Source organism: Topomyia yanbarensis, chromosome 1 (assembly GCF_030247195.1).
Source record: "Topomyia yanbarensis strain Yona2022 chromosome 1, ASM3024719v1, whole genome shotgun sequence".
Lineage (NCBI taxonomy): Eukaryota > Metazoa > Arthropoda > Insecta > Diptera > Culicidae > Topomyia > Topomyia yanbarensis.
The window spans coordinates 95,603,168-95,616,952 of record NC_080670.1 but is presented as its reverse complement, the minus strand read 5'-3'; the positions used below and the strand labels follow the sequence as shown (position 1 = coordinate 95,616,952).

At 40.3% G+C, this 13,785-nt stretch overlaps 1 protein-coding gene across 1 annotated transcript in view; it reads left to right on the top strand.

Moving 5' to 3' along the window:
* Positions 1–13,785, top strand: part of LOC131678069 (neuroendocrine convertase 2) — a 388,069-nt gene that overhangs the window by 31,385 nt on the left and 342,899 nt on the right. Inside the window, exons 2-3 of the mRNA XM_058958207.1 lie at positions 3,560–3,668; positions 3,734–3,989. Of these exons, the coding sequence (XP_058814190.1) occupies positions 3,560–3,668; positions 3,734–3,989 (365 nt within the window). The remainder of the gene's footprint in view (positions 1–3,559; positions 3,669–3,733; positions 3,990–13,785) is intronic.

The window sequence follows — 13,785 nt, the reverse complement described above, 5'->3', positions numbered from 1 at the left end:
ATCTTCATGTGATTATATTTTGAAATGTTGGTGGAATGGGTTTGAAAGTGGAGGGAATGGGGAGTTAGTAGAGTGGGAGTGGAGGATGCGTCAGAAATTCTTCATCTTATTTCGGTATACGGGGTGGATGAAGGAAATGCGAGTGTGGTCCAAGGGGAGGGGAGTCACACAGCAAATTCCCATATAAACTGGTACCACCATGATGTTAAAATGATGTAAAACATATTAAAATTGATGTAACATTACTCTAGTTTGCGGGTCTGGATCACTAATGATCAATTAAAGCAGCTTTGACCACATTGGCCACCTATGATGGTTCATGACCGCCCCTGGGATCCCGCCAAGTTCCTAAGCTAATATCACACCCATTCCCCAACGAATTCTCTACCGATTTTTACAAACTTGATTTCAAATGAAAGATACAGTAATACTATTAACTGCTGCTGAATTTCATTCGGTTCTGACTGCGTTTGATTTCCTATCAAATTCCGCAACTTTTCATATAGAAATTATGATAGAAATCCCGCGGCAACTAATTGAGTGCCTCTGGAAATATCTTTTTGCCTAATACCGGGAGTTCTTCGGGTACTCAAACCCCCGTAGGTCTGGCCACAGATGCGTGCAGTGGACCAAACTAGGTGCGTTTGATTTCTTATCAAATTCCGCAACTTTTCATATATAAATTATGATAGGAATCCCGCGACGACTAATTAAGTACCTCTGGGAATCACTTTTTGTCTAATACCGGAATACTCCGGGTACTCAAACCTCCGTGACTCTGGCCACAGACGCGTGCAGTGGACCAAACCAATTGCGTTCGATTTCTTATCAAATTCCGCAACTTTTCATATATAAATTATGATAGAAGTCCCGCGGCGACTAATTGAGTGCCTCTGGGAATCACTTTTTGTCTAATACCGGAATACTCCGGGTACTCAAACCCCCGTGACTCTGGCCACAGATGCGTGCAGGAGACCGAACTAGTTGCATTTGATTTCTTATTAAATTTCGCAACTTTTCATATATAATTTATGATAGAAATCCCGCGACGACTAATTGAGTGCCTCTGCGAATCACTTTTTGTCTAATACCGGAATACTCCGGGTACTAAAATCCCCGTGACTCTGGCCACAGATGCATGCAGTGAACCGAACTTGTTGCGTTTGATTTCCTATCAAATTCTGCAACTTTTTATATATAAATTATGATAGAAATCCCGCGGTGACTAATTGAGTGCCTCTGGAAATATCTTTTTGCCTGATACCGGGAGTTCTCCGGGTACTCAAACCCCCGTAGCTCTGGCCACAGATGCAGGGGACCAAAGTAGATGCGTTTGATTTCTTATGAAATTCCGCAACTTTTCATATATAAATTATGATAGGAATCTCGCGGCGACTAATTAAGTGCCTCTGGGGTCGCTTTTTGCCCACTGTGCACTGGTTGCAGAACAAAAGATCACTCACAGATTTGCTGCTGTGATTGCTTTTATTGCATGCATGCAATCGACGACTTCAAGCCCATCTTAGATATGCGAAATCAGTCATAAAGCTTTTCCTCAATACATTGCAATGGGAGTTATTCACAAGCTACTGTTGATCGATACAAAGTTGATAAGTAGTTTACTGAAAAATACCCCCGCGCTTTCCATGAAAATACACATACACATCTACCCACTTGAGAACACTTTTAACCCATTATGTCCTAGCGTATGAAATTTCATACGCAAAAACAACGCATTTCTGGATCATACTTTCTATACAATAAAGGCGTTTTCAAACTTCTGACCTTCTGTGAACGTTAATTAATACCCTATAATTTACAATGTGTATGCTCAATAATCTTTTTTTATAAAATTCCATTGTGTTTTCGAATGTCAAAGTTGAACAAAATTCAAACCAAAATATGAACAATACTTATTATTAAATTTCTCTTCTAAATCTGCAATTCTTGTTTCGGATTGAGAACGAATGGCCATGAGAGGTGTGAAAGATGTGACTCAGTGCGAAAAAATGGAAGAAATTGGTGAAACCATTGCGAAAATTCTGCTGGTACTTCAACGTATGAAATTTCATACGCTAGGCTGAACCGATATCTTTTTTTCCTAAGGCAAAATTATTTCCTCTTTAGAACCCGGAGAGGATTCAATACTTTCTCGCTGATTTTAACGTTGAATCAGTGCATTCAAGGTTAACAAATGCTTAATACGTTACAAATCATGCCTGGTTCTAACCAGAATATTTTTATGTAAATTCTTGTAAGAAAATGTTCTTTTTCTTAAAATAATTGCAAAAATTGAGAGAAAGATGGTTTGATGCAACGAACCAATCATGCGACGAAACGCCACGAAAGAGAATTGAAGTGTTAAAATCATTCAAAAAAGCTGCTAAATTAATGATATCGCAAGGTTTATTCTATTTTATGCTAAATATTAGGATATTAGCCGAAATTTCTCTATAATGATTTTTTGATATACTATCAGCCCAGCGTATGAAATTTCATACGTTAGTTTTTTGCGCAACAAAACGTTTCAAAGAGGTTATTTTATTTTTCCCATACCTAATTCGGTGTGATATGAGGACTCACGAAGTATTTTATAAATTATCAAAAGTTTTAACATAGCTGGGTTATAATGGGTTAAAGGAATTTCTGCTAAAATTCTTACTAAAATATGATTGGTTGGTGCTGAAAAGCATCGTTTGTTGTTTCATGGAGGGCCATTACGGCTGAGCCCTGGAAGCGTCGATTGGTTTTGAAATCCTAAGCAATCTCATGGACCAGACGCTGGAAGAACAGCTAGTAGATTAGTGAATTAGTAGCTTCTGAGAGTGATGAATTACACGCAGGGCGACGACAGTTTCTGGTCGGCAACGATAGAGAAGTAGCTGTGATTAGATTGGTTGTCCGATTGCAGCTTCTCAGTGGGCGACACACGTACGTGTGTTCCGCTCTGTGGCTTACACACGTCTGGCTTTGAGAAAAGTTGTGACACACATATTTATAGGTTCCAGCACTTATGTTGATTTGCATTAAAAGTAGTTTTTGAACTATTTAAACAAGTTTTACAAGCAATTAAGGTATCAGTAGCAAGCATTGAACGTTTTCCTTTCGATTTATGAAACAAGAATAGCAATTTGTTTAGTAGGAGGAAAGTTATTAAGGTTCAAAGTGTACGTAACGCTTCCGTTTTGAAAGTATTGAAATGACACCCGGTATAGTAAAAAAAGACGTAAGTCCTACGTCAAAAGTATCGCCCTGTTTGTTTGCATGGAGCGTGGAGGGCGAAACTTTAAATAAACAAACAAAAATACAGTTTCGCCCATTGTATTTTTTGCTGTAGTTTAAGAAATGTGTGTGTGTGTGTGTGTGGGGGTGTGTGTGTGTGTGGGTGTGTGTGTGTGTGTGTGAGAGAGAGAGAGAGAGAGAGAGAGAGAGAGGCAGGAAATTTGTGTATGAAGGTGAGTTGAACTGTATTTCAAAGATAGACGTATTAATTTGAAGGTAGCGCATATCCTAAATAATGTTTTTTCGGCTGTTTCACGACAAGTTTTTCTTCTTTATAGGTTGCAGGAAGTTCAGGGCGGGAATATCATTTCAAGCACACTGCGCTGCCATATGCTCGAACTCGTCGCAGCTTGCCACATACAAGAGTTTTGAAAAAAGAATCTCTGGTAAGCGTATCTAGTTAAATACATTAGAAAAATAGCTGTATAATAAAGATAAATTCCATTTTCAGGTTAGCATTGCTGTACAACAGGTTGGATTTAAACGTGTCAAGCGTGGACTACGGGCAGCTATTCCTGCTGTTTTCATCCCAGATAAATCTGATCCAAATTTCGGTAAAGCCCCTTCTGATCCGTATTTTCCGTTGCAATGGTATCTTAGAAATACTGGTCAAAACGGAGGAAAACCTCGTCTAGATCTTAATGTTCAGGCGGCTTGGGATCAAGGTATTACAGGGAAAAATATTACTACAGCAATTATGGATGATGGTAAGTACATCAAACGATTTTGACATCGAAAATATATTACTACACTATCTGGGGCCGGGTGTCATTCTAAAATCTAAAATCTAACAATGTCATGTTTTTGCGTCACTATTTTGAACGTTAATAGCTTTGTTATTTATGAACGGATTTCTGTCTTGTTAGCACCAAACAATTCGGAATAAACTGAAATTATTTTTTATTGCTATAATGTTTTTGTGTTTCAACTGCACACTACAGGAAAACAAACAAAAATGAATAGATCTCGAAAAACGTGAAAACTCCCATACATCAGTCAATCTACCCCGGCAGAGCCTTGATCTTAGTGACTCAAACGAACACGAAAAGTTATAAATAAATTTGCCGCATTCCTGTTTGAATCAGTTGTTGCTCTTTTGTCAGACAAGTAACATGATGCCTATTGCGTCTCGTACGACAGATTTGAGCACCCAGCACACTATATCATTCCTCGAGCGAGTTCATTCTCCCGTCGAACATCGGGCCGTAAAGAACAGCAGTAGCAATCGGGCATGTTGACAATGCTCTGCGATGAGTGCTCCATTGAACACTACTACCGCTGGGGGTGAGGACGACGACAGATATATGCATCCAGCGGCCAAGCGCTCGTGATGTCTCCTTTCCATGGTTCTGATTGGCTGTATTGATTTTGCCGATGATGTCATCCTCGGATATATAACTTTCAGCATTGCTCGGGCGAGCTCTTTCTCTGATTGACCGTCGAGCGGAGACGATAGCAGTAGCCGACAGATATATTTAAATTATGCAGTGCGCTGTGTACTGATTTGCACACCACAACTGGAGATTTACGGCACTCCATGTTTGTGCTAGTCAGCATGCCATTACGATGAATCTAGTACCGCGTTACTTTTTGCGACAATAGACTTTTTAAACTGACAAAAAACAAATCTACGGTTCTCAAATTTGGAAACCCGATTGTTTTGAGCTTCGTGGAACACCTTGAAACTCGGTATATTTACACCGGTACACTCTCTTGCTCATTTCGATTCATTTAGGTACTCGTTTCGCATAAAAGACCAAAAATTGTACGTATCGAAAATGTTGAGCCCTAATTAGTTCGACCTATATCGTAACCCTACCCATTGGGGCCGTACACAAATGACGTAGCTTTTTTCGGCGAATGTCGACCCTTCCCCTTGTCACAATATTCCCCCTCGTCACGCGTTGTCACAAATTTGCTACACCCCTCTACCCCCTAAAGTGCTATGTCATTTATACATGGCCCCTGGCACCGTACTGGCTGTTGTTTAGAACGGTTTGCATTGATCGAAATGGTAAAGCGAAAATCGAAGCGTGACCAAAATATTCGCTAATTTTATGTCATTTAAACATAACGAAAGAAATATATTGTAATTCAACTCAAAGTTGAACCTTATCGACTCAACAAAAATAGGTTTCAAAGTACAGTAGGATTCCGTTTTTGGCAACAATTTTATTTTTTTCAGTTGCCAAAACCGGAACCGTGCCAAAAATGGAACCTTATTTTGGAAGTTTGGATTTTGAATTTACGACTTTAATTCATTTAAAAAAAATTGGTTTAGTGAATTTTTAGCAGAATACACATTTTTTCAATTGTTGAAAATGCTAAGAGACATTTATAAATTTTATTGCGAACCCTGGGTAATCAAACATTACCAAACGTCTCCTTCAGACGTATCACGAAAAGCCACCTTTTTTCATATCTCGGGGTGGAAAGGGGCAAAACAAGACATTTATTTTCGAAAAGTACACTAATTTTCAAGAGTCATGAACTACAAGCGATCTTTCCGAACTATTTCGAAAAAAGTACAGCCACTTTGAGTAAATAATTTTAATTCAATGCACGATTTATTATTTCAATATTAATTCTTCAAAAGGGCTAATGAGATTTTTGTAAACAAACTTATTTCGCTCATTATTCCACAGCCGTGCTGAATTTCATGAAAAAATACATATGAATCGACATCTTTACCCTCGGTAGAATCAATTTCAAATGTTTTCTGTGTTGATATTATAGCAAATTAAGAGAAATCAGCAAAACAAAAGTTTGTTTACAAATCTGATTAGCCCTATTCAAATGTTGATATGGATTTGTTATTCAGAAAGAGTGACTGATAAGAAAGCCTTGTACCGACTAAATTTAATGGTAAATATAAGTCCACCAAATAACCTTACTTATGAAATCAGTTCGACCATAATCGGAATCTTAACTATAACTATATATTCATTTGAATAACATACGTTTGAACACAGTTTTTTTCAGACTTGATAATCTATTTCACCTTTGAAGGTCTGTAAAAAATCTATCATTTGTCCTCAAGACTAAACATTTTGAGAAGACTCTTCAACCTGTTTACAAACAGAGAAAAAATAAATAAAAACTAAAATTTTGAGGTTTTGTACGGTTAGGCGACACTGTGCGTCGTTCAGTAGAATTCTTACAATCTTCGCGCACTTCTCGAGTACAACGCCCCTCATTACGGAGGTGTAACATATCATTTAATTCGAATCGCTTTTCTTCGGCCCACAGGACGTCAAAACTCAACCAATTCACTGCATGGTAGTGTTGATTTCGCTACTGGGGCTGTTATCTCATCTTTCTGAAAATTAATGTACAATTTTTTAAGAGCCACCCTACCCCAAATCTTTAAAAAAAATCATAACAAATTAACCATTATAGATAGCCTTGTTTATTCAACACACTTGCTTCAATTTATTTGTGTTATTATATTGTAGGGCATTGCGTAGGTACTAAACAGTCGATACTTTGAACACCCTAACCGCAAGGACCACCCTAATTCCATTCATTTGAAAAAATCGACAAAAAACTAACAAATTTGCCAAAGACATCATGAAGCTAAAGCAAAGTATTTAGGAACTACTAGTTTTGTATTCCTAGTTACGGGCTTTCGATATGTACTGAAAATTTAGTGCCAAGTTTTGTAGTGACGTCGTAATAATCGAAAGAGAAAGTTCTATTGAAAATTTTCTCCAGAACTAGTTTTATTATGCATTCCTTTGTACTTGACTCTTAAAGTGCACAGACTCTGGGTCTTTCTATAAAAATTGACACTAGTTACAATGTTACTTATTTATATAATACATAAATAATACATTTCTATACTTATTGTAATCATTAAATATGACACGTATAGAGTAAAATAAGATTAACCTTTAATGCATAACGCTGTTTTAAAACGACATTGCAAAAACATCTCAAAATTCTCACAGTAATGTATTGAAACTATGAGACAACTTTAACAAAATTTAAAAAAAAATGATTTGCACCTTTGAGGGTTAATATGACTCCCATGTTTGCAAATAAAGTCAAATGTGATGTGAACTGATACGAAAAAAATATCTACTGCATATTTTTCAAAGACTTATTATGTACAACAAATATGTTGCCAAAAACGGAACCCATTTGTTGCTAAAATCGGAGTGTGCCAAAATGGAAGCATGTCAAAAACGGAACGTGCCAAAAACGGAATCTTACTGTAATAGTTTAAATACTCAATAATTTTTTTAATAGATGAATATCATATGCATGGTTTTTCGCACTGTCTAAGTAGTTCTTTCTATCTTTCATATATGTGCGGAACAACTGTATATACTTTTAATATGATGACAAACGATGTAAAATGTTTGAAGTATTCGTAAAATATAACGCTGTTTTTTCCATTTCATATAGATTAATCTACGTATATATCCAAACACATAAAATATGTGAAAGTTTCGTTGGCATCTGTATCGTCTGACTCTGTTGTGCGTATCACATCGACCGTTCGCGATCACGTCCAAACCTCAACTGCAGCTTTCACGTCCCACTCAAAGCACCAATCATTCGAGTAGTATACGAGCTAACCCGATACATCCCTCCAATATTTTTAAAATTTAGTATCGTGTATTGATTGACATTATTTTATGCCTTGAGGTCTTTTTATTTGATCACTACATATTTTATACAACAAAGTCATTTAATCTTACCGGTCTACGATAAATCCTGCGCTTCTTTGATACGTATGCGTTTCCTATTTCCTCTGAAACTATCTTATCTATTTGACTTACCAGTACCTTCAACTCCTTCTTCAATCGCTCTTTGATGTTCTTGTTCCACTATTTCATTCAAACCGTCTCGAGTTTCTGGTCTAGATGTGTGCTGTTTCTCACATACATTTTACCACTTTCCTTTGACATAACACTAATCGCCCCCCCCCCCCCCCATGTACACAAACAACTTTGAACTCTTCGTCTCCAAACTTAGGTTGTAATGATCCGATCTTCAAATTTTTCATTAGCACTGTATCCCCTTCTTTGAGACAATGTACCGTTGCCTGGCGTCGTTCGTCGATTTTTATTTAATTCTTTTCTTTAAAGGTCATATCCCGATCTTTCGAAGCTTCTAGTGAGGTTATGTGTTTCGGCTATGCAGTCTGCGGTTTACAAAAACACTATTTTGTCTTTATCCGACGTTTCGACAAAATAGTGTTTTTGTAAACCGCAGACTGCATAGCCGAAACACATAACCTCATAGTTTTTTTTTTATTTCGATTATAGAGGTTTTAACCTAATGGTCATTCGCCTCATCGGTATAGAAAAATCTCTTATGAAAAATTTCTACCCCTATGTGCGGGGTCGGGACTCCAACCCAGGTGCGCTGCGTACAAGGCAATCGATTTACCAACTACGCTACGCCCACCCCTAACCTCATAGTTATTACAGTCGACCCCCATCCAAAAGAAGCTTCTAGTGACAGACTATCATTCTTGAGTATTGATGGAAGCATATTTCTTAATTGGCAGTTAAACATCATTTTACTTGGAGAGATCCTCGTTGTCTCTTGTGGTGTATAATGGTACATCAAGAGATATTCCTCCAAATCCGTTTCCCATTATGTATTTTGTATAACGCTTATTTTGACGCGTCTTCCCAGATTCCTCATTTGCTTTTCTACAGCGCCGTTTTGTGCTGGCCAATACGGGGTAGATAAATTTAAATGAATGCCGTAGCTGGTACAAAACTATTTAAGCTCAACCGATCTAAACTGGAGTCCATTATCTGCAGTTTTTTAATCTATATATTTATTTGAAACGGCTCAATACGTTAGCACAACTGAGCCGTGGGTCCTTTAATTTTTTTACAATAAGTCAAAATAAAAAGGAATTAAGAATGTCTATCTGCCAGATCTTGTTGACGCAGTTTGCTGCTGCGTGTTGAGATCCTTTTCCTTGGCGGTAAAGCCGCTTGGGGGTCATTCAGTCTGCCTTCTCTCGCGTTATCGTTCCCGTCCATGTCATCATCGGTACTGCTTTCTTGTTGTTCACGATCAGAGGTTCTTATTTGTTTCTTGTTCTTATGGGTCGCTGTTGTAAATCCGTCTTCATCGGTATTTGCTTCTTTATTGGCGATGCTAGTTGTTGGTTTGGGAGCGGTTTGTCGTGGTCGTTGTACCTGCATTATTGGTTAATTGGACCGTTGTTTTTGGTTTATCTGAAGATGTCGGTGGCTGCTTATTAGAGTTGGCTGTAGATGAGTTTTGATCAGTTGCTTCGGTGTATGTTTTTCCGTAGTGGGCTGTATGGTTACAGAATTGGCATGTTGGGGTATGTTATTATCTGCAGTTATCGAACGTGGGATGCCAAAAGAAGCGAATATTTTCAACAATGCACTGACTACTTTTTGAGACGTTGTAGGTTTCATTGGCTCTATCTGAATAAATCGGCTTGTATAGCATACTACAACCAGCAGTGATTTTCCTGAGGGTAACCCTTCTTTAAAATCCATGTCCAGATCCTGCCATGGCTGAGTTGGTAGGCGACGTATAATTGGGTTCGGTTTATCTGGCAGTTATTCGTTTATTTGGTAAGCTATTCGACATGGTTTACAGCTGTTCTACCATTTGGTTCATTCCTGGGAACCATACTTTTGAACAAAGATGTGCTTTCATTCCTGTGCTTCCTTGGGGCTCTATGTGAGCAAGTTGTACGATCTTTGCTCGTAAACTATCTGGAATTACTATCCTGTCCCCTTGTTGGAAATTGTCCTCAGGTTGAAGAAAACGAACTGCTCTTTTAGCTTTTAATCGTTCTTCCTCTAGTTTTATATAATTTACTATAGACTGGCGCGCTGGTCTGCTGTCGTTTCCTCATAGGGTTGCCTGGCTGAGCTGATCTTGTAGGTTGCGTCAACCCGTGAGGCTAGTGTCCTTCAGCCTCCCTTATCTAACGCACGGCCAATACAGCTAGCTTAGCTACCGGTCGACGAAGTATGCCTGTTGTAGTTTGCACATCTGCCATCCTTATACGCCCGTCTGGTCTATGTAATACTTTAACAACACGCCCCCTTATCCACCCATTGCGCACATTATCATCCACAATCACCACGAGCTCTTCCACACGTGCTGGTCTTGTTTCGTCGAACCATTTTGTTCGTCTCGTTATAACGGGTAGGTACTCCCGGATTCAACGCTTCCAAAAGAGATCTGTCAAGTATTGCACGTGTCCCCAATCGCTGCATAGAGTAGATTTTGCATCAACCGGCATCGTTGAAGGTTGAGAGATGCCATTTGAACTCAGAAGCAGAAAATGATTGGGAGTCAAAGCTTCCTCATCTGCAGTTTCTAGCGGCACGAATGTTAAAGTTCGAGAGTTAATGAGGAACTCCTCTTCTGCTAGCAGCGTAACTAATGATTCATCATCGGGTTTTTTATCCATTGGAAGGGCAAAAATTGCTATTTTAACCGCAGGAACCATTCGTTCCCATGCTCCACCCATATGAGAAGAATCAGGTGAGTTGAAGCGCCAACGGGTGTTCGTATTCGTGAAGGTAGATGCAACACCCAGTATTGCTCGCTGAATTTCCTTCTCTAGATCTCTGCTGGCCCCTATGAAATTGGTGCCCATATCCGAGTAAATCTTTGCATGCTTCAGTGGTCAAACTATATACCACCTCCAGGTGTACTGCTCGTACGGTGAGACAGGTGAATAGAGTCACCCACCGTTTCTGATTTGTTTGGCCTGCTCGGATGAGTATTGTTCCAAAATAATCCAATCCCACATATGTAAAGGGTTTAACGTAGGCAGTCAAGCGCGCGGCGGGTAACGGTGCCATCCTCGGTACACTAGGTGATGCCCGATAAATCTTACACCAAGAACATGTTCCACGGACAGTTCTAACAGTTGTGCGAAGTCTAGGAATGTGAAATCGCTGTTTCACTTCGTTCACAACCGTTTCTCCGTAGCCATGTCCATACTTTCTATGGTACCAGTCCAGCAACAGTTTCGTAACCACGTGGGTTTTTGGAAGTATTACTGGAAATTTAGCGTCGTAGGTCACGTATGGACCCTCAGTTATGCGCCCTTCCATTCGAATAACTCCATATTCATCCAAAAAGGGACTGGCTTTGCGAATAGAACTTGTACTATCGAGTTTCTTATGCAGATGCTGCGGGACATTCGACATCTGAGAATTATCGCTATATTCGATTAAAACCGTTCATAACTATATCCGTGAGGTAAGTCACCTAACCTCACAATGTCGACCGCGGTACGAAACAATTGCCCGCTGTGCAATAATCCTGATGATGATGATATGGTCGCGTGTGACCAATATGACGCCTGGCATCACTTCAGATGCGCTGGGGTGAATCACTCGATTGCAGACCGGTCGTGGCGGTGCAGTAAGTGCCATTTGTAGATATTGCCAGCGTCATCGAAATCGTCTCGGAGGTCGACATCGCAAGCGCAAGCTGAGTTGCAGTTGAAAAGGTTAGAGGAGGAAAGAGCGATGCATGCAAAGCATCTGGCTGAGGATCTTGCCATTAAGCAGGCTAAGTTAGCGCAGCAGGAAGACGCGCTGAAACTGCAGAGGGAGATTGACCAGCACTATATAGAGCACGGTATGCAGTACTTCAATCGACACTGGAGAAAAACGATAATCGGAGTAATCGATCGCTACGTAGTCAGCAAAGCAGTCGTCGTAAGGTTAAGGATTGGATGGAGAAGCAGCAGGAACAGGCAGCGGGTACGGAATCGGAAGCTACCTTTCCCGCCGGAACCACGTCGTTCGCCGCAACTCAAGGAAAACCAACTAACGCCACTATTGCTGTTGCTGTACATTCGACGGTACCCTTCATTCCAGTTCCTATCAGTAGCGTAGGGTTGACCATTTACGACTGTTGGAGGAATTAGCCAGAAGTTACCGACGACGCTTGTATCGACTGCTGTTCTTACCGGTACAGGAAGAAACCAAAATGTGCTTACAGTGCAAGAAGTTCCCTGCACGTTGCCACTAATGAGTCCAGCGTATGCTACACGTGCCGTAGTAGAACAACCGATTTCGGCAGTTCGACAACTTACATCGGGTATGGGTTACAGACCGTATACAGTAACAAACACTACGTTTACGGATGCACTAGTGGCCCGATCAGTCCCGTCTGTACAAGCAACTACTGGTATCATACTGATATCTTCATCGAGTAATGCATGCGTAGGTGCAGCGACCCGACCAGTTCCGTCTGTACAAGCAGCTAGTAGTATCATACCGATATCTTCGTCGAGTAATGCATACGTAGGTGCAGCGACTCGACCAGTTCCGAATTTAGAGTATGATCCAAATGTTAATGCACCCTATCAGAGCTCAGGAGGTAAGACTTTAGAAAACATCCTTGAACAAATAAACTATCGGGTAGGAGATTTAGTGATTGGTAATAGGTTAGCTGAGATGCCCAATATGCAAAGTCTTCCACCGCGTTTTCGATCGTTATCCCCGTCCACTCGCGATCCCGGAGTATTTCAAACCAACGCAACCGAGCAACATTTTCTTCATAGCACACCGCACCCAAATGTGATCCTAATAGCTACCCCACACCCGAGGCGTATCGAAACTAATATTCCGTCTCTCGGTGTGCCGGATATCTCTCAATCCATACCTGAGCCAGCAATCAGTTTACCTCATGCAGTGGCGGGCCCATCGCAGCAACAATTGGCTGCTCGGCAAGTGGTTTCGAAAGAGTTACCGGTGTTCACAGGAAATCCATTGTAGTGGCCGTTATTCATCAACAGTTATGAAAATTCGACTGCGCTGTGCGGTTATTCGTTAGCAGAAAATATGATGCGTTTACAGCGGTCCTTGAAAGGAAATGCGTTAGAAGCTGTACGTTGCAATTTATTGATGCCGGATGCAGTGCCCCGTGTGATGGCCACGCTGAAAATGCTGTATGGTCGACCGGAAATAATAGTGAACTCGTTGTTAGCAAAAGTTCGTTCTACGCCTTCCCCCAGAGCTGACAGGATGGAAACATTGATTACATATGGATTGGTTGTGCAGAATCTGTGTAGCCAGCTGATTGCCTGTGGACAAATCGCCCACCTGGGTAACCCGTCTCTTCTACAAGAGTTCGTAGAAAAATTACCTGCGAGTATTAAGATGGATTGGGCGCGGTATAAGCGAAGAGTACTGAGACCTGACATTACTACATTTGAGAACTACATGTCTTCAATCATCGAGGAAGCCAGTGAGGTTTCATTGTTCGTCGAACCGGAGAGGGGTAATAAGGAAACCAAAAGACCTCCCTCCCGAGATAAGGCGTTTGTGAATGCTCATGGGTTAGAAGGTAATGGTAAAGTAAGCTCTGAGAACAGTTCAGGTAGAGCAGTTCAGGATCAACCAAAACAGAAAAACTGTCCTATTTGTCAACAGATTGGACACAAAGTGAAGGAATAAAAACAGAATTAGCAGAAATTAGTGTCAAGGAATTATCACGTGAATTAAAACTTAATCTAAT